This window comes from Nannospalax galili, unplaced genomic scaffold, assembly GCF_000622305.1.
Source record: "Nannospalax galili isolate Female #2095 unplaced genomic scaffold, S.galili_v1.0 scaffold9, whole genome shotgun sequence".
Classification (NCBI taxonomy): Eukaryota; Metazoa; Chordata; class Mammalia; order Rodentia; family Spalacidae; genus Nannospalax; species Nannospalax galili.
In genome coordinates, this window is record NW_008360332.1 from 7493017 (window position 1) to 7518902 (window position 25886).

Below are 25886 nucleotides of genomic sequence, written 5' to 3' on the forward strand. Positions count from 1 at the left end.
TTTATCTTATACAATCAATTATGAGCTTAGGGGTGAAGAACAATCTTTTTTTCATGATTATCTACTTTCAAATATTTTAGGTAAAGAGGAAGGGGCTGAATTCATGTTGCAATCCAATCTAGAAGTTTTTTTATTCCTTTAAATGTATAAAATAAAACTATTTACATTTATTAACATGGTGATTTGTTTAATATATGTGTTATGTCAAACTTTTATTATGATTTATTTATCTCTTAGTTTTCTTGAGATTGAGAAAGATCTTTATTTCTATTCTAATAGTTGCCTTTAAAATGAGAAATATGGGACTAGAGAGATAGCTCAGTGGTTAAGAGCACTGGCTGCTCTTGTAGAGGACCCAGGTTTGATTCCCAGCATCCACATGGCAGCTAACAATCATCTGTAACTCCAGTTCCAGGGGATCCAACACTCTCTTCTGACTCCATGAGCATTGCATGACACAGGTGTACATACAGATATGCAGGCAATACACTCATACACATAAAATAAATAAAATATTTAAAAATAAAATGAGAAATGCATACAATGCCCTGTCTTTGCTTTAGACAAAGCTGTAACTTCTCTCCTTCAAACTACGTTTTCATTTTCTTCTCCCTTTTCCTGTTTTACAGCATCACTTAATATTAGCCAGTAGGAGTGCTTCTTAGTGTTTACACTTTATTATTAAATAAGTTTGTATTTCTTTTATTTATCAGCATTGAAAAAAATTATTTAATTCCCAGCTTCAACAGAGAGACAATCAACAAAATTAACCTATTCCAGGTCTTTTTCTCCTTCTCCACCTCCTGTGTTTCAGTGGTTGTACGTCCCCGATTGTTAGTATTATTATATATTAATATGGTATCTAGATTCTGCTCTGGTCCCTCATTCCCTTCCTACAAACAGATCCTTCTTTGCAGTAGTTTCCTAAGTCACTTCTCTTTTTCTTAACGTTTACCCTCCACCAGTTTCCGCAAGAATGTTCATGGGAAATTTTTCCTAAGAGTTGGGCTTTTTAGAATTGCTTGTTTGTAAGCTTATGCCCTCAGTTACATTGGCTCTAAAATGCCAATACTTCCTTTCCCTGGAATAGCTTATAGATTGGGTTCCACCATCTGCAAGAATTGACTATTACATAAAAAAAATCAGAAGTCAGTTCATTTTTTTTTCCCCCTTGGATAACTCAATTTACAGGATAAGTTGTCCTTTTCTTTGAAATGCAGTGATTTTATTATAATTTGTTGTCTATTGGCCCTTCTGGATGGACGTTTCCTTGTGCACATTATGCCCATTCACTGTACAGATTCACAGTATTTTTTTTCTTCCGCAAATTTTCTTGAATTATATCTTTGAGATTTTGTTTACATTCTTAGTTTTAGTTTTCATCTCTAAAAATGTCTTATGAGTATGCTGGGGTCTGCTTTCCCCTGTATATATCTGTTCCCCGAAGTTCTTTTAAGCATATTATTTATCTTCTCTTCCATGTGCCTTTCTTATTTCTATTTGACTATGTTTCCTACCATGTGCAATTGCCCTCTTGTTTCTGCTTCCCCATCTACCTTCACAGAGATGATTTGGGCTTGGGTTTTTATTTTCTGAAAAATAATTGGTCAGAATATCTGTCTAATAGCAACATTTTTTTGTACACGTCCACATTCTTCTGCCTTTCCCTACATGCTTCTCTGGTAGCTTTCTCTCTGTGCTGCATCATCAATTCCTTTTAATTGCCCGTTATTTCCTAGCCAAGCAAGACACAGATGTGGGGATGGAATAGGAGAAGAGCATGGCGTCCAGCTGTCAAAACTGCTTCAGTGTTCCGCAGATTCCCTGCTAAGATGCCCTCCCGTGTCTGAACCACACAGAAGGCCGCCAGGGCCATCTCCACCTGCAGCCTTGAGGTCTTCATTCCCATTGGTTCCTCCTTCACGATGACCCATCACCTCAGGACAGGACTGGACTTTTGTATTTTCTGAGCTTCCCTCCCACTGGGCCAATTGTGCCATCCATGCTCCTGTCTGTGTCCCCCTCCCCCTGCAGCTTCTACTGTCCTTAGACCCCACACCACCTTGTGTATATAATACCTTAAGTATTTCCTTTATGAAGTTCTGTTTTTGCTAGTGCTTTCTGAATTCTCACTCTTGACACTGTCATATTTATGTGTCATCTTTTCATGTCCTAGGCCTTATAGATTATATTAATCGCCTCATTTGCCAGAAATGATGAATTTAGGATTATTTATTACATTTAACATGTTTCTTTTGTATGACACATAGAAACAGAAGTCAGAAGATAATATCTTATAGTTTCACAAATGAAGAGTACAAGGCACAGAGAGATGATAGAATGGGATCAAGGTCATACAACAGGATAAATGGTAGATCTGGATTTGAGTCATCGGTCTGAACTCAGTGTCTACACCTCACAGTCGCTGTGTTCCCCATACAACTACACATCACCTTTACAGATCTCTTCAGTCCCGGCAGACATTACTTTCCCCCACAGAAATCTCTGAGGTGGTGAATACTTTCTACATAGTTGCTACAGTTTGTGGCTCAGGTGAAACCAACAGCCATCTGTGGCCTAACTTGTCTCGGAATTGAAACATTCTGTTCTGCATGGAACAGCAGGACTCTTCAGGTTCATGAAACCCACACGACTCAAAAGACCCCTTCCCAAGGAAGAGCAGAGCTTCAGTGGTGTAGCTATTTGAAAGGTGCACAGCTGACTCCAGTGATACAGTGAGTCATCACCATGCTGGGGGCAGGGACAGGAGGTGTTGGTGATATACCTGCCAGTCACCCATACTCCTGTAAACAACTCCAGTAAACTCATTGATTCACTCAGCGGGACTTAGATCCATCTAGAGGATAAACTATTTAACATTTAATTTAAGCCTGGCTTTAGATATTAAATTCTAATTTGGAATTAAATTTAGATATTTTGTACTAACATATACAATAGTAAAAGAATAAGTTGTCTGTAGTAAGTTACTTGTTCCATAAGTGACTACCCACAAAATCAGCCCAGGTCCTGTCACTTATAAATCAGTTATCATTCTTAAAACAATGAGGCTTATCTATGGGGAACCACAGTTGCTTTAATTCCTTAAAGAACAACAGTGGCATTTATTAAATTTTTCTATGTAAGTACTATTATTCTAAGGGTTTTGCTGTACTGTCACATAATTCTCACACCTTAGAAGCAGATATTATTGGCATTACCATCTTTTAAAAATATTTTATTATTTTTATTTTATGTATATGAGTGCATTGCCTGCATGTATGTATATGCACCCATGTTGTACAATGCTTATGGAGGTCAGAAGAGGGTGTCAGATCCCCTGGAACTGGAGTTATGGATACTGGCTATGGATACCCACTGCCATGTGGGTGCTGGGAATCAAACCCGGGTTCTTTGCAAGAGCCGTCAAATGCTCTTAACTGATGAGCCATCTCTCCAGGCTCTGTCATTCCCATCTTACAGTTACGGAAAGTTCACAGAGTTAAATTATATTTCCAAGGTCATCCAACTAGGGAGTGTTAGAGGCATCATTTGAACATAGGTAGTCTCTAACAGCCAAACCCTTAACTCAGTGACTGTTAGTAATGTACTTCACTTTAAATAAAGCAAAACTGACTGCATCTCCCTCCTCTATTTGCTCATTAAATGCAGAATAGATGGTGGTATCACCAAGACAACAACTATGCTGTCTGTACTGTAAACAGCAGGCCTCATGACTTCATTCAAACCATAGCTTTGACAACCACATATTCTGACTCACGGACCTTGTTTTGGGGTTTGCATATCCAACTGTCTATTGAATTTATCCAGTAGAAATTAAATGTCCCCAAAGCACTTCTAACTCAATATATTTTCCCAAAACTTCATTTTCTCTGCTTCAGTGTTTGTGTCAGGGGATAGTCCCCCAACCACACAAGCAGCCAGCATAGTCTTTTTGTAGTATCGATGAGATCATGGCACTTCTCTAGTTGAAATTCTACAGTGGCTTTTAGTGGTGCATGAAACCTATGATCTGTTCCTGTCTTCTCTCATCTCTCCTCCTGCCATTTCATCTCACCTTATTTTTGCAGACACATGCATCTTTTCTGGTTCCTTAAACTTGGCAAGCTTAATTTGAACTCCTAGTGCTTGCTCTAAATGGTCTTTATGCTTCAGAATACTCTAATCTCTTCATTCCTTGAACTGATTTTAATCGGTTTCTTTTGCTATGATAAACTCTCATTGTGAATATAACAGATTTCAGTGAGTTCTCTGGGTTTTTCTAGTGTTCTGAAGCTGGGAGCAGTCTTGGGGAGTCTCTGAACTTGATACCAGGACTAAAGGCAATTCTAGAAACTACCCCCTTACTCTACACTTTCTCATTTGTCTTCAATGAGACAGCTGCTTCCTTCTCAGCATCCTCCAGTCTGCATTTTTAAACAATCTTTCCAAACTTTTCACTGTACCAAAGCTTATCAGTTTTTAAAATCCCAATCATTCAGGGTCCTGATAAAAGTATACAGCCATGCTGAGCTTTACCCCACCCCCCCAGTAGGACTTAGTTCAAGTGTTACTTCCTTTCTAAAGTTTGGTTTTATTTTTAAATGTTTTATTATTTTTATTTTGTGTGTATGAGTATATTGCCTGCATGTATATAAGTACATCTGTGTTGTGTAATGCCTGCGGATGTCAAAAAGAGGGCATGAACTGGAGTTGCAAACAGTTGCTAGCTGCCAAATGGGTATTGGGAATCGAACCTGGGTTCTCTGCAAGAGCAACCAGTGCTCTTAACCGCTAAGCCATCTCTCCAGCCCCTTGATTTTTATTTTAGAGACAAAAATCTTACTGATTTTCCCAGGTTCTCAAACCCCTGGCCTAGAAAGAGATCCTTGCTTTAGTAACTGTGGCTGCAGAGACATGCCACACACTCCCTGCACACACACACCAAGGTATTACTTCCTCGGGTCTTCCGTGCAGTTTTTGTTAGTTGTTGGTTTTTATGCACTAATGAGATGGAGATTTTTTTCTTGTTATGCTTCCAGACTCAGTATTCCATGCTTGCAAAGCTGACTGTCAGATATGGACACAAAAGTTCAAATATACTTGTCCTTCATTTGTAAACTATATTTTAAATCGCATCAATGTTCTTATCAAAAGAGGGGAAAAGGAAATTTTGAAGGAGATAGAATAAACTTGAGGGAAAGAATAAAGGGAGGTCGAGAGGGAGAAGTTTGCTCTTGGTAAATGATAAAACTATGATTTACATGCCAATCTTTTTAAATCCAGTAACTTGTAATTGACTGTGCCAGACACTCTGTGTCTAAAGAAAGTTCGGGAACACAGGAAACTACCTTTATTTTACACATACAAAGCACAAAGGCCTGTCAATCACCTAAGTATCCCATTTCAGACTGGAAGAAAAAGGATAATATGTCTGTCACTTGATGCATAGGGATGTTCATATTTATTAGTAACTATAACTTATTGGATTTTTAAAAAATGATATTAATTTTTAGGAGAATGTAAAGAGCAATGTAACATTAAAGAATCTAACAAATTTCAATGTTAAATCTTACTACTAAAGAACTAAGTTAATAGAACACCCAAATTTTAATGAATTCTCAATATTTTACATTTTTATACATCTTGACAAGCCAAGCCCTAAAAGCTTTATTCTCTCCAGTCCTGTAGCTATGCCAAATAGAAATTAAAGTGATCCATCGCATCCATGTCCATATGGTCAGCACTAATTAGACTCAGGGGATAATACTAACAATTCTAAAAGAGGAGAGGAAAATGGGAGAAGGGATCACTGGTAGTCGTAACAGGGGTTGATGGGAGGTAACAGATGGTGGACAGGATCAAAATATGTTACATACATGTATGAAATTTTCAAAGGATAAATAAAAATATCATTAACAAATAAGGTGATTAAAACAAAGCCATTGGAATGATAAGAAAGCTGACATAGTACCCAGCATGCTTTTTCTTATCAATTTGCACATAATGAACTAATTAACTGTGTAATTTCCCTGTATTCATGTTGCAAGGTTTGGTTTAGCCACTTCCAAACATTGCAAAGATCATGACTCAAACATAAGCTTCCTGGCTCCAGTTCACTGAATTATGGGGCTAAAGGAAATGATTCTGAATCAGTTGCTCTGTTTTACTTTTCCAAGGCATGAGTACATGGGAAAAGACATAGATCTGGACTGCGGTCTTTTCTACTAAAATTTATTGTGCCGTCTTTCAGTAACAGGCACTTCACTAAGTACTTTACATGTGTTCTCATATTTCATTCCCCCAGCACTCAACTATAACAAGATTCTTATTTTTACTTTTGAGTTGTTAAAAATGGAACTCACAGTATTTTAGAAGTTTGCTTCAGGTCACACAGTTACTAAACGATGTAATCTGGACATAAACTTGGGCTAATGTAATGGTTCCAGAACACCCGTGCTTAAACACTCTTGGCACACTGGGCATGTCAAAGACGATTGTTTCTTTAAAGTTTTATTAATATAAGTAATACATTTATTTGTATCAAGATATTAAAGTGAATTTATTTATAAAGTGAGAACTGAAGCATTAGGCTGTACATTACCAAGTTTGTTACCTGCCCAGTTGATGGGGTGGGAGTGGGGAATCATGCGTACAGAGTGAGCAGCAACTTTGTAGCAGTAAGTGCATTCTAGATTAATTTGCACAGAAATCACTCCTCTTCCAGATGAGGGTTTTATTTTACTTTTTTTTTTATTAAAAATTTATTATTTTTTTATGTGTATGAGTATATTGCCTTCATGTATGTAAGTGCACCCATGTTGTGCAATGCCTGCAGAGGTCAGAAGAGAGTGTCGGATCCCCTGAAACTGGAGTTACAGATGGTTGTTAACTGCCATGTGGGTGCTGGGAATCAAAACTGGGTCTGTTGCAAAAGCAGCCAGTGCTCTTATCCAGCCAGTGCCATCTCCCCAGCACTCCCCTGCCCCATGAGGATTCTACACCTAAATGTCTATACATATGTTTTTCATACCAAGGGGCCATGAACCTGAGATATGCAGCCTGTTGAGAATTAGTTGCAGGCCCAGTCTGATGGGATCCATTGTGGAGGGTTGCTGCAACTCTGCCAGCATCTCACTGGCAGTCTGGCAATGGTGCAGTCACAGTAACAAGAAGATACACTGTACCAGACAAGGAGGATACCCATATCTGCAAATCCATAGAAAACACACTCTCTTATATATCACTTTATCTTGAAATAGAATCACTTATTCACTAAGACATACCCAACAATGAAGTTAAAAGGCTAATACAAAATTTACTTTCATTAAGATACTTAAAATGGCTTTTCTTAGCTGTGTTAAAATTTAAGAAGTAACTAAAATCATAAAAAATCACATTGGTTTAAATCTTGAAAATCTTACTAAGAAGGAAATGTGGTCAAGATGATATAGAAAGTGAATGATTGGAAGAGACAGCAGCAGACAAAAGATAACAGATTTTTGAAAAAATGAATTAGAGAGCTGAAAACACTAAACACAAAGGGCTTGCAGAAGCAGATGCTGATGCCAAAAAGTCGGCTCCTGGATAAATCCTGAAAAGGCTCAAGAACGGAAGGCTCAATTTCACTGTATTCCTGGGGCTTCAGACCGTGGAATCATGGAATCAGGAGAGTAGGAAGTGGAAGAGGGGGTTGAATATTTTATAAGAAACTCTGAGACTATAGTGGGAAATTAAGGGTTAATTATGCTGAAACACTGGATCAATCATAATGAAAGCTGCAGAATTATTATATTAAACATAAGGGAATCCCACCAGTGTGTCACTAATATTATAGGAGTAACCAACCATTTTCTAATTGGATTTAAGGTCTGCCTTATAAGATGGAGCCCATACCTGACATTCATATCAGTCCTAGAAACCTGAGGCTAGACAGTCCATAGGCCATGGGAGAGAGCTTTCTGCTAAATAGATATAGTATTAAGCTGAATCCTAATGACTTATTGTTATACCCATAGATTAATGCATCTCTCAACTCACTAGAGAAGCTTTCTCATCCCAGAAGATGGTGATTAACACAGAGACTCGCAACTGGCCAGCATGCAGAGAATAAGAAGCTGCAAAATGCTTATCTCTGAATAGAGCATCTATATCAAACTTCTGCCTCTCAAGGCTCAGGAACCATTGTGGAAGACGGAGAAGAAAGATTATAAGAGCCAGAGGTGGTGGGTGACAAGAAAACAGTTTTCTAGACAGTTGGTAAGTTATGAATATGAACTCACAGCAATGGTAACAACATACACAGGTCCCACGTAAGCTAAAGTCATACAAAATCTCAGCCCAGATGTGGAGATGTGGGTAAAAATCCCCAACCCTATCTGAAGAACTACTGACAACTGAGGACTGCTGGGAGGGGGAGAGTCAGTCTTGATTAACAATGTGACTACTCTTGGTAAGTTAACCAGGCTCTAGTGAATAGACCCACACTGAAAGGCATTTGGAATCATAAATTTGACCATATATATATATATATACACATATATATGACCATATATATTTATAAATATATATTTATATATATTTAAATAAAATATACGAAGTTTAAAGCAAGGGGCTCTAAATGCAATCAAATTATATTATATGAAATTTGTAAAAATTCAATTAAAATTTTTTAATTGTTAAAATCATAGTAATATGTAGGAAAGTATCAATAATAGCTAATGAAATGTCATGTTAGAATTCTGATCTGCCTCTACATCTCTTCTTTATTGCAATTATAAAAGCAAAGCAGAAGCTAGAATTAAAATGCCATTTTCAAAATAAAATATTCAGAGTATTATTTTTAGAAAATGCTCATAATTTTTATAGGATATCATACAAAGAGAACCAGACTGATGGATTGACCAGCTTATAATTAGTGGAATATAGAAGACTTTTTGCTTCAGATATGAGTAAATAGTTGTATAGTAGAATCCCATAGAAAGTTCTAGAGCAGAGAATAATGAAACAATGAATGGTATTGTAAAGACGAATAGCCCAAGTATTTTACCTAATAATGTGTTTTCCAAAGTAACATAAGGGCAACAAGCATCTTGCTATTTATTAAATTTATTTCATGGGGATTTTGTCTCTGAAGATATGGATGGAGCCCAGAATATGTATTTGTACACTTCAAGGAGACATTATCTTCTGGTAACTTAGGGAAAATTGTGCTTTAGGAACCACTGGTTCTAACTTGTCTCTTGCCTTGGAAACCACTTGTAGTTTGTAAAAGAGACAGTTGACTGCACAGATTAGCAAACTTTAGGCTTTGCTAATTCTTTACAATGTGATTTGGGGAAACCTTAAATTTGTGTAAATTGCAGCTACTTACCTGTTCTCTGGAGTTAAGAATTAAGTAAAATAGTGGGCATAGTAAGATAAACCTTAACCCAACAATTAGACAAAAAAAAAGAGTGGGGGGTGCGGCTGGAGAGATGGCTCAACAGTTAAGAGCACTGGCTGCTAATGCAGAGGACCTGGGTTCGATTCTCAGCACCCATATGGTGGCTAACAACCGTCTGTAACTCCAGTTCCAGGGGATCCAACACTCTCTTTTGACTTCCGTGGGCATTGCACGACAGGTGCATGCACACACATGCAGGCAGTAAACTCATAGACATAAAATAAAATAATAGCTTAAAAAGAGAGAGCAAGAAGTGGAAGAAATTAAAGTGTCTCTGTTTTGCAGATAAAATGATTATATATTTTTAAAACCCTAAACATTCTATTTACAAAGCTATAGAACTTGTTAATTTTATTTAAAGATATAGTGAAACTACATGAAACAAATTCAATATACCTATAAGAATGAGGAGTGTTTCTATACACTGATTGGAAACTATGCAAAAAGAAATTAAAATTCAATTTGATGGTATAAAATATTTTAAAATATTTAAACAAACAAGATGAAATATCTGCATAGTGAGTGAATGGATAAAGAAAATGTGTGTGTGTGCGTGTGTGTGTGCACGCACGTGCGCGTGCATAGATACAAGCAACCGCAGCACTAGTGGAGTATCTATTGGCAATTGATAGCTGCTGGGAGAATGACAGTAAGTTTTCTTTAAGGGTGTGATGCCCGGCAGGTTGACCAGACTCCAAAGGATGGATTCATATCCAAGAGCACTTGGGCAACACAAATTAGACATGAAAAACCTTAAAAAAATTAAAAAAAATAATAGAGGACATGAAGTTGGGGGTTACTAGGGTGGAGTTGGAGATGGAGGAGGGCGTCTGAATGTGATCAAAATACATTGCAAGAAATTCTCTGTTTTTATTGATTCTTATCAATAAAAACATTTTCAAAAAAAAAAAAGAGAAGGGAATTAGGTAAGATCTATGTAACTATTAGGAAACAATCCCTTCATCCCAGAACCTTTTTACATCACTGAACTCCATGATCTTATTGTACAAGTAAGATTTTGGAGGATTCTTGTCTAAAGGAACTCTATAATTTCAGATATTTGTGTTCCAATAACAAAGTTAGCCAGATTCTTACTTAAATACCTGACATGAAAAGACTCAGCTGCTGCCCTACATGCAAATAAACATTTTTACTGTATTACTTTTAAATGATAACAGAGAAACTACAGACTTATAAAGAATTTCTACAATATAAAAATCAGATCAAAACAAACAAATTTGGAAGAAAACAGTGCAGAAAGTTCAACATATTTATTCTTATCCTTAGTGAAGTAAGAATAGATGTGCATCAAAGGACCTAGAACAACCCACTATTTTTTTAAAAGGAAGAAGAAACAATCTGAATGAGAAAGTTATCAAAACATTTAAATAAAGCAGAAATGAACATGTTTGTAATAGTAACTCAGGAAAAGCTCTCCTATAATAAAACACAAAGATGCAAAATCAGATCTTAAAGTAAGAAAATAAAGAAATTAAGAGGATCCCAAAATCTAACAGAAATAGAAGAATGAAATAAAATTATCAGAAAGAAGGAAATAATAAAGGAAAATTCCCCCCCAAAAGTAGAAGATGTTTCCCCATTTAAAAAGCCCACTGAGGACTCACAGAGTGAATTGAGGAGAGTTGTACCAAGACATACCATTGTAAATTTCAAAACGTCAATGATAAATTGCTGGTCATAAAGATGTCAAGAAATAAGAGGTCATGTGTAAGGTGTCAAGAATTACATATCAGTTTTGTTAATAATAGCTCTGCAAACTGACTAGCAAAAAACAACACAAGTCTTTCAAATTCAGAGGAGACAATAAAGACTGCAATTCTGTATTCTCTTAAACTACCGATAAATGCAAGGGGGGAAAAGACATCTCAGAAATGCAATGTTCCAGAAGCTAGACCAGCCCAGAATATGTCCTGAGGAGACAATGGGAACATACACTCCACATAAAGAGGGAAATGGACTATGAAAACAGAGGTGAGTTCAAAGCAAGTGGATCTTACATGGATGAGAAATGTCAATGGTTCAGGAAACATACGAAACAAGTAGTAAATTACGAATATTTAACAAAAAATATGGAATTATAGTGAGATGATAGGAGGGGAGGAATTAGCATAATCTAAAGTATTAAATCCTCCTAATCAATAATAGAAACTCAACAAAATATTTAAGAATATTAGTAAGAAAACAAAGATTAAATCCAAAAGATGCCAACAGAGTTCGGGCAGTCTCAGGTGTAGGTAAAGGCAAAACTTTGTTTTCCTATGCAACTTGACCTTTAAGACATGAATGACTTTGATACTTGTTTTAAATCTTTAAAAACCTCCTAAATGCAGAGATACTTTTGAGAGGTCTAACCCAAGTCTCTGCTCAGAGATTCAACCATATTAAGGTTGAAAATAATATTTATGATCACTATAAAAACATTAATTCTTTGATAATGTTTTTAATGATTTTTATTTATGTGTGTGTGTGTGTGTGTGTGTGTGTGTGTGTGTGTGTGTGTGTGATGTGTAAACAATGCCATGGAGGCCAGAAGAACATGTCAGATCCCCTGGAACTGGAGTTACAGATGATTGTGAGCTGTCATGTGGGTGCTGGGAACAGAATCTGGGTCCTCTGCAAGGGCAGCAAGGGCTCTAAATGGCTATGCCATCTCTCCAGGCCTTGATAACGTTTCTCTAATCTTCTGATTGGCGGTTTCCTATTCCATCATACCAATTTAACTTAAGTTGTTTGAAAGAAGTACTTTGAGGATTCTGATAACATATCTTTGAGGATATTCCATTTTCTAGCATCTGAGAGGTTTTTTAAAGGGTTTTCCTTTTTGTTAAAAAGCTTACAAGAAATTTTGTGGTTATAATATAAAGTTATTATGTGTGTCCCGATATAAAAGAATACATTTCATATTGCATAAACAAAAAACTACTAATATTCATTTGCCTATGTTTTCCCTTACCTGGACTCCTAATACTTTGATAATGACATATTCTGTAAATTATTAAACTTATAAGACAAATGGCTAGCAACTGTGAAACTAGCAGGCATGTAGAGAAGAGTTCTATTTCCACAGACCTCAATGTGAGACTCTTCTGTGTACATCTGGACTGCCACATACATCTGGTCCTCGGTTTCTTCATGAATAATGCCTGCTCGGCAGGCTCATAATAAAGACAGAAAAACTATGTGTAAAGTCCAGCAAAGGACACAACCCCAAATGCATGTGAAAGTCCATCTGCTGTGTTCCTTCCCATTTCCCTTTGTCCCTGGAGGCACAATGCCAAAGGATTTACAGACTTGTCAGGCAATAACCTTTGAAGTAGTCCTCTGTTTTCCTCAATCTTGGTTCAGCAATTCTATCATGAGGATAATTTCAAAAGCCTGCGATTAAACAGTCGTGAAGAAAATGCATATACTACTAGTACAGTGACTGGTGCACAGTAAGAAACAACAGCAGTAATAATACAAATAACAATAAATTAGAAGATCATGTTTCTCTCTTCTTCATGCCTAGTAAAGCAAAAAGAAGTAACAGAAATGGCTTGGTCAAGAGCAGTGTTTCCTAAGACTGGAGAGATGGCTCAGCAGTTAAGGGCACTTGCTGCTATTGCAGAGGACCTGAGTTTGGTTTCCAGCATCCAGGTCTAGCACTCATAATCACCTGTGACTCCAGCTCCAGAGGATCCAATACCCTCTTCTGAATTCCACAGGCACTGCACACGAGGGAGGCACATACATACATTCATAATTTTTAAAAAGATGATTTTTTTAAAAAATAGCATTTCCTAAAGCTACATGTGACATGTTGCTTCATTCCCCATAAAGAAGAATTAATTAATGCTTTTTCAAGAAACATTTTACACTCATTTATGTGATACTTGGCAGAAGAGGTAAAGTTATCTCGCAGTATCTGTGAGGAATTCCAGAGCCTTCTGGCTATAAAAATCTACAAGGTTGCAAGTCCCTCGTATATAATGTAGTGTTTACATAGAACCTGTGTACATCTTCCAGCCTACTTTCACCCCACCATTCTTATTTGTGGTATTATAATCTTTAGAAAATAACAAGGGAAAAGTAAAGCCTGTATGTGTTTTATGTGAATGAACTCTTTGGAATGTTTTAAATCTATTCTTGGTTGAATCCACAGATACAGAGGGCTGACTCTGTGTGTGTCCATCTACCCATTAATTTGATCCATTTGCTAGAAGGCCTTCCCTTCCTTTGAATCCTTTCTCTTCCCTACATACATTTCATTTGGCATTTCTTTACTTGTTCTTTTCATTCTGTTGTTTGGTTAATTGACTCAATTGACAAGTGGCTTGCTGAATTGATCATTTCATTGAAAAGCTGGTTATATCGCAAGTAAAAAGGAGCAGCTGCATACAGCCGTGCTGCATAGAAGCCAGAGGAGAAAAAACCCCACCCTGGGGCCACGTTGATGAAAGCTAAGTCCAGTATACTTCCAGGATTTTTGCAATTTCTTCTGAGCCTTTGACAAAGATACTTTTTTTCATTTTGAAGCCAGAGATGCTATTGTGTTTATATGTTAGTCTTTGGATATGAGATATTTCTTGGGAAATAGATACCTTAAGATGTTTAATAAAGGAATAAAGTAGGATACACAAGGACTTCTGAGTCTTATTAAATTATATTATTAGAACAATAAACTAGCTTGCAAAAATGAAACACTATTTTCTAGACCATTCCATTTGAATTAAATAGCAGTCCAAGCCCACTAATATGCAAATTTTGTTTCTCGATGATGCAAATCCAGATGGAACATTTATTACATGCTTGTGTTGTTTCAAGAAGTGCAAAGGTAATTCAGTTACAGTTTGCCACCCCCAAGAACTCCCACTTAAAATGAAGTCATAAGCAGAGCCTTTTTACTCTACAAAACTTCCTTTTTATAGAGAGTTTGCTTAAAAATGTAAGCAATTTCACAGATGGAAGATCTGAGTAATTTCTCAAAGGTCATAATTTCCCTCCAAAATTGATTTCTTGACCCTCATATTTTCCTGATACTGGGTGGAAATTTTTTATTATTGTTTAACACTGAATTTAAGATTATGATGACTTGGAAATCATGTGCCTTTTGCTGCTAGAAGTAGAAATTTTATTTTGAGACAGGGTCTCATGTAGCCCAGACTGGCTTCCAACTTGATGTGCAGTTAAGGCTGTTGATGGCTAATCTTGATTGTCAATTTGATGGGATTTAGAATCACCATGAAAAAAAACCTTTGGATACATCTGTGAGATGCTTTCTAGATTGAGGTAACTGAGGTAGGAAGATCTAACCTAAATGTGGACAGCACCATTCCACTGGGCAGGGATCTTGAACTGAGTCAAAGGGAGAATGCCCGCTGCCTGAGCACTAGTACTCAGATACAATGCCATCAACTACTTCCAGCAATTGCCACCCTCCCTTCCCTGCCATGATGGGCTGTGCCCTCCAACTGTGAACAAAATTAACACTTCACTTCCTTCTTCAGTTGGATTTGCCAGGAATTTTGTCACAGTAATTAACTGATATTTCTATCATCTCCCACGTGCTGGGATTGCAGGCTTGCACCACCATACTCAGCTTAAAACAAGTAACAAGATCACTTCCTTACCTTGTCCTTGTGCATGAACAGTAATCCAAGCCACACATAGTACAATAAAGTGAAGAAGCAGTTTCCTAAGGAAAGAGAAAAGACCACTTGTTGGACATTTACAACTAATAAACCACAAAAATCGTAACTCGGGAGGCTGTGGTGGGGTTTAAGAATTTGCATTTCTAATGAATTCCGGAGTGATGCTGATACTGTGGAGTAGGACAACTCTGATGCCCACTGCTTTCCAACAAGTGATGTTTAAGGATGATGAAAGTCTCACCTAGTTTGAATAGTGCTTTGTTTTGTTTTTACCTTGGTGGCACATAAGAGTCACTTTCAGCGTTTAACAACTGCTAATACTTGGGTCCTTCTCTCCCCTCCCACAAAGATTCTGATTTTGGTTTGTCCCTGATTTGAGAGAGAGAGAGAGAGAGAGAGAGAGAGAGAGAGAGAGAGAGAAGAGATATTAGGTGTCTTTATCTGTTACTGTAATCCTTAATTTTGGAGACAGGGTCTCTCACTGCCCTCTAGTTCACTGATTTGGCTAGACCGACTGGCCAGTAAGTCCCACCTCCCTTCCAGAGATCCTCTGTCTCCTCAGCACTAAGATTATAGTCACATGCTACTGTACCCAGCTATTTTTTCAGTGCATGTTAAAGATCAAACCCAGGTTTTCATGCTTGCACAGCAAGTACTTTATGGACTAAGCCATCTCCCCAGCCCTGTATTAAAAATAATACTTTTAATTGATTTTTTTGTCATTTTTGTACCATATAGTTTGATGGTATTTAGGTCCCCTATTCATAGCTCCCCTTATTGCTCCCAAGTTTAATGTACTCTATTATATATATGACCTATGAGTCTAATTTATGTACCCAAATGTCCTTCAGTGTAGGTCCATCCACTGGAACCTGGTTAACCTACCAACAGTCCCATCCTTGAAAGAGACTGCCTCACCTCCTCCCAGTAGTCATAGATTGTAAAAATTTCCTTAGGTTGGGTTGGGGTTTCTTACCTACTTTCCTGTGTCTATACTGGGATTTTATCTGGTTTGAGCTTGCATGGGACTTGTGCATGCTGTCACCATTTTTTTTTTTTAAATTTTTAACCAGCCCTGCATTTTTAAACACTTACCAGGTGAGTCAAATGTGCAAATAAGGTTGAGTACCATTATGTGAGAGTAAGTGGTTTCTGTACATGACAGAAGTCAATATACTTAGACATTTAATAAAATTGGACAAGTCTAAAAGAATTCAATATTATAGTAGCAAATAATCCATAAAGATTCAAAAACTGCAACCCATAATATCTAGGATGTTGAACAAAATATGCAATATTGTATGGATTTGGTCTGCTCACCTCACATGACATCACATGTAATCAGTCATGTTCAAAACATAATCAGACAAGCCAAAGTGAAGGCCTAAAGGAGATCAGGTGGAAAAATAGGTCTCCAACGATCATACTTAGAACATCTGTGGAACTAATTTCTGTCCCAACACTCTTATGTAGTTGAGTCTCAAGGAGCTATTAATTTTCTCTTTATCATAAGGGTCTAGGCTCTTTAAGGGAATGTCAGAGATCTCCGTTTAGGGTAGCTATGAGAGCCTTAGAATTTATGGTATCTGTCTTCAGGCTACCGATGCTCATCAGAGACGAGATGCAGAGATACAGTTTACAATAGCAAGAAAGACCTGCTATAAACTTTTGTGATTAGAAAACTTTATTAGTTGATGGCTTTCTTTTAAACCAACAGAAAAGCGTGAACTAAACTAAGAAACTCATATAACATACATCAAATATTTCAACAGTTTCTTCTACACTAGGTTTATATGCCAAAAACTTCTTTGTTCTGACAGCTTTATAGATTCTGCTTTTTACTCACAGCTAAGATCCAGAAATAGTTTTTAAAATGTCCTCCCTCTCACCCTTGCAAAGTAACTGGGGAAAGTTTTTATCTCAGCAATGGAAATAAAATCAGATTGAGGAGTAACACTGCCACTACCTTATCTGCAGCTAAATTTCTCAGATTGCCAATTGAACTTGATAGATAGGATCTATATAACTAATCCAATTTCCAGGTGTTTGAGCAATTCACAAGCACAGGGAAAGAAATACATAAGGACTTACTTCAAGTAATCAAAGAGTCTAGATTCCAGTCTGTAGAAGGAAAGAAAACCACACCTGGTCATCCTAGTAGTACACAGAAATGGTTAAACAGGATTCTTGTTTAACCTAGCAAAGTTCCTGGCATATGTCAGTGTTAAAATTTCTTTGACTATGTGAATGAATGAATCAACCTTCAGCCAGTAAGACCAACCAACAGATGGTTCTGACTTGCAACAAACAGATAAGCTTTGCAGCCCCAGCTGGCCTGAAACCAACTATGTAGTCCAGGCTGGCCTCGATTTCACAAAGATCTGCCTGCCTCTGCCTCTGGAGCATTGAGATGAAAGGTGGGTGCTACCACACCCAGCTTTGTAACATCTTCATGCTGATCCCAGGATCAAGAAAGTCAGGTACTCCTGCCCTCTTTTCCTCCTTTTCCAGCTAAGAACGCTGGAAAGGTCGAAAGGCCTTTCATTCTTCTCTCTACAACTCCAGCTCCAGCTACTGTGTGCTTCCCCTAACTTCATTTCCTGAAGGTGCGCTGTTCCATCTCAGAGCTGGTAATGGACCTCCATATGGAAAATTACATGTTAGGGCAGCAACTGTGTCTTTTTCAACGACTGCATCTTGACTGCCTGGGGCCATGTTGGGCTCTCCACAGTTGATGGTCACTAAATATTTTTTGAAGAAATGAATGAATGACAGAATAATGTTAGACTATTATAAGAGAAAAATGAAGTGGCCTTTATTTCACCTGTCACTCAGACCTATGAATCCTAAATCATAGTTGCAAGACATAGTTCACAAAGAAACCAGCGTCAACATTCTAATTCCTGTGATAGAATTTCTCCTGCAGCTTCACAGATTACCAAGAAAAATGTCTAAGCAACACTCAAAATCACTTTTCATACGTTGTACTTCCTCTCCCTAAGGCTTCCATTTCTTTTTTTAATATTTTATTTATTATCTTTATTTTATGTATTTTAGTGTATTGCTTGGAAGTAGGTAGGTGAACCTGTGTCACACAATGGCCCCAGAGGTCAGAAGAGGGTATCGGATCCCCTGGAACTGCAGTTATGGACAGTTGTTAACTGCCGTATGGGTGCTGGGAATCAAACCCGGATCCTCTGCAAGAGCAGTCAGTGCTCTTAACCACTGAGCCATCTCTCTAGCCCCAGCATACATTTATTTTAAACATTTACTCGAGTGCACAGATAACTAAGCAACGTCAGGAAACAGAATTTCATACCAACTAGAAATATCACTATAAACCTTTTAATTACCATAATAATCTCAGGAGACTTTCTAATGATAGGTTGTTGGTTGGTTTGCTTGTTGTCTTTGACACTGTGTTTCCAGCATCACAGGCCATCAGGATGAGCTTGAACTTCTGATCCTCCTACCGCTACTGCCTGGATTACAAGCTGGTGCCAGACACTGCCATCAGGTTTATGTGGTGCTGGAGATCAAACCTCCAGCTCCATGCATGCTAGACAAGCAGTCTAACACCTGATCTAGATTCCCACCCCTGGCAATATGTTAAATGGACATATCCCACACCTGCTTTCAGGTTTTAGGTTTATTTTAGTAATTCCACAAAGTCACACCACATATTCTATTTTCAAAGTAACTCTGTGAAAGTAAATGTCTGTATGGATCCAATTTTAAAACTATAAATGTTTTTGGGTGACTAACCAGATCTACGATTTTTAAAAGCTGCCCCTGGTCTTTGAGAATGTCAGCACAAAAAAGATGGTGGAAATCTCCAGGTTTCATTAGGGACTCTTAAAGTTTAATTCAGTGGTCTGGCATTAGCATCAGCTCATCAGCAGCTTCTCCCAGGCCAACCTACCCCCTCCCCATTTCCCATGGGCTGGTGACACTATCAAATTAAAGAATTCTGAATTCTTTAAGTTTTTTGTTTTGTTTTGTTTTCTGTTTTTGTTTTTATAGAAACAAATTCTCGGCCCAACCCTTAAATACACCCCCCCACCCCACTTTGCATGTGTGTGGTTGGAGCTGTGAGTTCCTGCAATCTGGTTAATTATGAATTACCCTTAATAAACTATAGCAAGTGCGAGTCACAACAGGCTCCAGTAATAGAACAAGTTGGACATCATGGAATATTCATAGTCGACCAGGCTCCTGACCCCTGGCCAGGAGGTCTCCAACCACATCAGGAAAGACCAGCAACTTCACCCAGGACTCCTTTCTTCTTAAGAGGTTATACCCGCCCCCATCCCCGTGGTGTCATTTCATCAGAAGTTCCACCGGTGTAATCTTATTTATTTTCTTTGTCCCCGCCCCGGCCGCTCAATCATCTGGACTCAATTTACAAATCCCAAAGTGCCCAAGAATTTATGCAGGGCCCGTTCTGGGAACGTCTGGAAGGGACTTGTAAGTCAGACAAGACAGGGGCCAGGAGCAGATCTACTTGAACCTACCGGGTCGGTCTTTGCCACCATGGGAAGTATTAGCGACTTAGGCCAGGTGCAGGGTGCAGTGGCTGGGGGAGGGGGTAGCCCTCGCAGTGGGAGTGGGCAAGGACTGCAACCCTTGGATGCTGAGTAGGAGTGAGGACCGCTCCTCGACTCTCCTCCAGGCTTGGCGCCTGCAGAGGATTAAAAGTCTGAATACAGGCGGGAAATCCCAAGAATGTGTGATGCACTCCGTAACCTAAAATTCTGTACATCCCACCCCACTCCCGTCTAGCTTCTTTGGAAGGTCCATCCAGAGTGATGTTGCGGGATCAAGAACCCCGTGGGATATGACCGGGGAAGGAGGCCGGCAGAGCTTCTCACCCCCGGGCTCTTGGGCTCCCAGCTCCTTGACACACTCACGCACTAAGTTAGAAGTTTCTGGCTTTCCTTTGACTCCTAGAGAAAGGGATGCGAGGCGAAGTGCATCTTGCTCTGCCGCAGGGAGGCTCTACAGAGGTTGCTGGGGTTAGAGCCCAGAGCACTGGAGGCCCTGCCAGGCTTGCTGCACGCGGCTGGAAAGCACATGTGCATACAAACACTGCCACAAGGCGGGCTTTCTGCACTCCCCGCCTCCTCCTGCACTCAGCTGACTTGGGCAGCTCTGTCCCTGCCTTCCTCCCACCCACTGTCTGCCCGGGCAGTTTCTCCGCAGAACAACACAGCTGCCTTCGCCGGGGTATCACCCGAGACCAGATGCAAACCTGTGTAACCCACTGACCTCTTCCAGGAGACCTAGGCACTCAGCCAAGGCTGAGAACCTTCAATCTCACTCTGATCCCCAATGAGGGGGTGGGAGCAGGTACGGCACCCAAAGGGGAGGTGGGTGCCCAACAGGACCTGCCAAGCCCTTCTGGGAAGGGTGGGTCCTGCCCCCGCGTCCTGCCCCCGCCCCCAACCTGGGTCCTGGCCGTGAGCGCCACTTCCCCACTGACAAGACAGACATCATTGCACAGCCTCAACTCCAGATATTAGAGCACGTCCGTTAACCTTCTAAAAAGAAATGATTGCCCATGATCCGGTGACTTGAGACGCTCTCCAGAGTCTAGGCTCTGCTGAGAACCCTTTTCTCCATCCAGCATCCTAGCCCCTAGCCTGGGCGCACCGAACACCGGGGACCGCTAGAGTTCTAAGCAATTGACAGACTGGGCACCCAGGGGAGCGCCGCGGGAAGTAGGACTTCTGTCAGCCCCCCCCCCCCCGAGGGAGGAGAGGAGAGGAGAGGAAGGTGAGAGGGTGGAGGGAGCTGGAACCCAGGCGGGCGTCGGAGCCGAGCCGTTCTGCAGCTGCCTGGGACTTTGGCCGAGGGGTTGTCGGGACACAGGCCAGCAAGCCTTTCCTCCCGAGCCTCAGGATCGCTTTAGCATAAACTGTCTGAGACTCGCTGGCACGAAGCTTCCCTTCAAACACGGTATTTTACAAGTTGAGAATTCAAGAGGATGTCACAGCAGCTCGCTGGCTCCCAACTCCAAAAAGTATCAAGGAGCCGGACCACGGACCTCCAACCCCCTTGGTGGATGCAGGGGGTGGAGTGACGGGGTTGGTCCAAAACCCCTTCCCCAGGCGAGTGGGCTACTTACGTTTCTGCGGTGGGGGAGACTTTTCCACGCCTTGTCCTGTAGGTTCCTAAATACATTTGTATGCATTTGTCCGTGCAGCAAAGCGCTAACGGAAAACAGAGGCCAGCTCCGAACTGCTAAAGGTGCAGGTACTGTCCATGAAAAGGGGAAAATCACATGAGAACCATGTTCCAACCTGCAACACGGAAGGGGGAGGTGGAGGAGATGAGGCGGTGTAGGGGTGAGGAGCAGCACCCGGAGGGGAGGACAGCTAGGATGCCCGGTGGCTGGCTGCAGCCGGGGTCGCGCTCCTGGGGGAGGACCAGCGGGGAGCGGGGCTGCACCGGGAGGCAGCCGGGCCGCCGGCAACAACTCAGCCCTGGAGTTCACTTGCGGTTCAAAGGAGACTCAGTGACTCCAGTGGAGCCTTCTGCTTTGGGCCTGGGAGGAGAAAGGCGGGGGTGGGGGATGGGGGGGGAGGAAGGAGATGAAGGAGTGGGGGGAGGAAGTCCTTGGGAGCTGCCTGAGCCCGAACATTTGTCAAGCACACACACCCACTTAGGAAATCAAGTCCGTGCAAGGGGGCCAGCGGCAACTGCAGGCGCTCAGCGTTCACTGCTGCCGGCTGCTTCGCCTGAAAGAAGAGGAGCCTAGCAAATCCGGCTGGTGTTAAATTTCACCGCTCACTGACTTGCAATGACATCACCAAGCTGTACACCTCCCCCTCTGCCCCGCAACCTTCCCCCACCCTAGAGCCGGGCTCGCTGCCCCAGTCCACTAACTTCGCAGGGTGGGACTGGGCCGTTAGCACCCAGGACGCACAGTTCACCACCCCGCCACTGCCAGACGCTCTGGTTCCCACTTCTAGGTGACTTAAGCTCATTCCTTCCTCTTCCTGTCCTTGTAGCAGTCCCCTTCGTTTTCACATCGGCCTCTTGCCTGTCTCCCATCTCCAGACTTTTTCTTAGTAATCTTCACCCACACCTGAGAGCCTCCTGCGCCCAGAGAGCCTCTCTCTCTGTCTCTGTCCCTTCTTCCCTCCCTCCCTCTGTCCTTCCCTCCTCGCCCCCCTCGTTTGTTTTGCTTTTACATTTGCAGCCCCTACAGTCTCCTTAACTAAGGGACCCGCTCTCATAGCTACCTTTCCGGCTCTTTTCTTACTGTTCCCTTAACTGTTTCTGAGTTTCTCTCTTTCCTTCTCTCTGGCCTTGACTCAGTTACACATTGGAGCTGTGCAGTCTTGCAAGAGAGTGCACCCTACAGCCTTGCAACTTCCACGCCCTCTCCAATTTTTGTGACAATTCTTTAAGCGCAAGTTATCTTCTGGCAGTCCTATCATACTGAAAATCCCATTTCCTGATTTTTGTCAGTAAAAGGCTCTAAAGGCTCTAAAAGTTCTAATATTACTTGTCTAATTAATAAGTTAGGGACCTGGTATCTATGCTTCACTGGGCTTAATAGCACGTAAAATTGAGGTGTATTGAATGAATGGCTGCAGTCCTTGACAGTGCCATTTCCCCAGGCTTTTCTTGTGTAGTTTGTGGGCCTTCCTCAGCTAACTGACCTTCCACGTGCTGAACAACATCCCACATTGTACCTACTCTAAAGCAAATTCACCATATTGATGACCAAAATGATTGATACGATTCTCACACTTGATCATTTTCTCCAGGACTGTAGACTTTATCTTCTCTCCTTCAGTTTTTAACTTGGCATTTTAAAATGCTGTTGTATTTATAGGAAAGTAGCAAAAGTACTGAGTTGCTGGATGCCCCTCTTCTCCCTTCCCCTCAAACTCTCTAGAAGTTCCTCTGTAAAATGAATGCGTACACACTCATCAGCACTTTGACAGTGGAATCTGTTTCCAAAGAGACTGTTAAACCTAAGAAGAGTGTCAAGGCACATAAAGTAAGCAAAAACCCTGCAGAAGAAAAGGAGGATCCAAAAGCAAACAGGTGGCCGCTTCAGTGTTGTCCTAGTGCATGAATTTATATTTCTCTTCTTAAGAAATCCTATGAAGTAGGCTTTCCCCCCCCCCCCTTTGGTCTTTTTGAGACAGGGTCTCCCTACAGTCCCAGCTCACCACCTGGAACTTGCTATGTAGACCAGGCTGGCCTTGAACTCACATAGATCCACCAGCCTCTGCCTCCCAAGTGCTGGGACTAAAGGGGTGCACCACCACTCCTGGCTTAAGTAGGCATTTTTTTTTTTTTATACGAAGTAGGAAATTAAGGCAGGAAAAAGCTGAATTGCCCAAGATCACAATACTGGTAAGATTTAAAGCAGTTCAGACTGGTTCTGGGTAAAGTTGAAGTTCTCAAAAATTCCTCCTTTCCTTTATGGCCACTCCTGCCTCTTCACTATTCTTCCCAAAAGAAGAGTTTCAAGACATGGAGCTGTGGAAATGGAATGCAGTGTTTTGCCACAGCATGCATGAAGAGGTAAGATTCAATGTATAATAAAAGTGGCGTTTTAAAGCCCTGTAGGAAAAAAGCCCAGCTTTACAAATAGTGCTGGGACAGTCTCAAGTATAAGCAATGTTTTTTTCTTTAGAGGTGAGATCCTTTAAAAATAAAGCAAAGATGAAACAAAAAGGACATATTTATATGTTTATCAAACAGTATTTGTGGGACAGTAGTAGACTGTAATTCTAGTAGTTGGACAGACCAGAGACAGGAAGACAGTGCAGAAGAGTGCGCTGGCCACCCAGTCTACCCAACAGGTGAATGCCAGGTTCAGTGAGACTCTGTTTAAAAAGATAAGGTTGAAAGCCATGGTGGAAGGTATCAGACATTGACTTCTGGCTTCCACACACATACGCACCAGTATGCACATGTGCACACAAACATACATGCACACAAACATATAGTATATACATTTATGTACACAAAGAAGATAATGATTTTTTAAATGTTTATATAGCTAAGGAAAAGCAGATCCATAAAAGAGCTAGGCCTGAGGACAAACAAATGAATAGTTAACTGTAGCCAAGCTTGTATAATTATGCTGGGGGGGAACCACCACTATATTTGAAATATTATGTTGAAAGTTTGTGTCAACAAAATGCCTAATGATTTTTACTCCATAATATGTTAAAGCCAACTGGGGCCCTCTACTGGAATAGTGCTCTGTGAGGGGCAGAATTTATACTTGGAACTAAAAAATAGCAGGATTCCATGCCTCCAGAGATGGGGGCTGGGTCTTTATAGTCAGTGCTCCAAAGACTCATTTACTGATAATCACAATGTCATACAGTCTAAAAAAAAGATTATTCTTTAATTAACAAAAATAATTGGATGACTGGAAGGGGATGACAGAAAACTCACAATCACAGGAACTAGCTACATAGCAACTAACAGGTGTTTAACTCTGGGGACTCTTTAAAAGTACAAAATTGAGTGAGCTGAGATAATAGGGAAACAAAGATTTTGAATTTCAAATGTAAGATAATAGAGAATTTAACCTTTCCATTTTTTTAAAGAATTTTAAAAATTTATGTATCTGTATGTGTGTTTGTGGTGTGTGTGTGTGTGTGTGTGTGTGTGTGTGTGTGTGTGTGTGTGTTTGTGGTGTGTGTGTGTAGTATGTGCAGGTGCCCAAGAAGGCCAGAAGGAGGTGTTGGATCCCCTAGAGCTAGAGTTGTGATACACTGGATCTGGGTGCTGGGAACTGAATTCCAGTTCTCTGGAAGAACAGGAAACACTCTTAACCACCTTAACCACTGACCTAACTCTAGAGTTTTTCATTTGGAAAGCATTTCAATAATTGCTATCCTGTGGAATTAATAAGAACCAAACAAAATGCCTTGCATCTCCCCTGTTTACTTCTATCTTACAAGACTGATTTCCCTCTCTGTAATTATCTCTACAATTTTCCAACAGTTTCCAAGTATTTTAGTATATTTACATGAATACTCATAAAACTGCTACCAACTTTTAAAAAGAACCTAATTAACATAGGAACCAGTAATACAACACCATCATCAACAACCACCCAAGGTCAGATAAGAGTGTATTGTGCATAGTTATCTGCCTGTTGATGGCATGTACGAACTCTGACTCCAACTTATACTTTCTCAGTATTATAAGTTAAAATTCCTCTCCCCTTACTAAGTATGATCTTATCCCTCATAAGATAATTTCTGTTTCACCTTTCCTTACCAATCTGGAGTGAATATAGCACACAGACACGCCCTTTCAAAACAAGATTAATGGGTATATTTTTGAGATATACAAGTGAAAGAGATTTACCCAGATTATGAAATAACATTATTGCAATGGTAGTGGCAATAGTATGAAAGATCATCAAATACCTGGTTTTCCACAGAAACAAAGGAAAGCTTCACTTGTGCCATAGGGGTCTCAGAAGTTAGTAAGGTGGCAGTGAATATCCACAGATCCAGTCACATGATTACAAGACTTTAAAAGCATAAATGGAAAGGATAACCATTTCAACACAGTAAAATTTCAATATAATCTATACCAAAATTTAATTAGTTCCTACAAGGAGATTAAAAACAATATGAATATTTTATATTTACATATTTCAGCCAATCGTATCCGATTATTATAATAATGTGATGATTGCTTGAATTCTGCACAAGGGACAAATGAAGTGTTTGTTTTCCAGTGATGTTGCTGCTGAAGGCAATTTAAGAAACAGAAAGTGGAGTAGAACATATATTTAT

General features: G+C 40.1%; 2 protein-coding genes across 3 annotated transcripts in view; one reads left to right on the plus strand and one right to left on the minus strand.

The window, feature by feature from the left end:
- Col24a1 (collagen type XXIV alpha 1 chain) overlaps positions 1-21351 on the minus strand; it is a 354563-nt gene extending 333212 nt beyond the window's left edge. For both annotated transcript variants that reach the window (XM_029560281.1, XM_029560280.1), the window contains exons 1-2: positions 21221-21351; positions 15073-15137 (exon numbers count right to left, since the gene is read on the minus strand). In XM_029560281.1, coding sequence (XP_029416141.1) covers positions 15073-15137; positions 21221-21276 — 121 coding nt within the window. In that variant the 5' untranslated portion in view covers positions 21277-21351. The remainder of the gene's footprint in view (positions 1-15072; positions 15138-21220) is intronic.
- Positions 21250-25886, plus strand: part of LOC115069011 — a 19041-nt gene continuing 14404 nt past the window's right edge. Inside the window, exons 1-2 of the mRNA XM_029560282.1 lie at positions 21250-21348; positions 23543-23640. Of these exons, the coding sequence (XP_029416142.1) occupies positions 23590-23640 (51 nt within the window). The 5' untranslated portion in view covers positions 21250-21348; positions 23543-23589. The remainder of the gene's footprint in view (positions 21349-23542; positions 23641-25886) is intronic.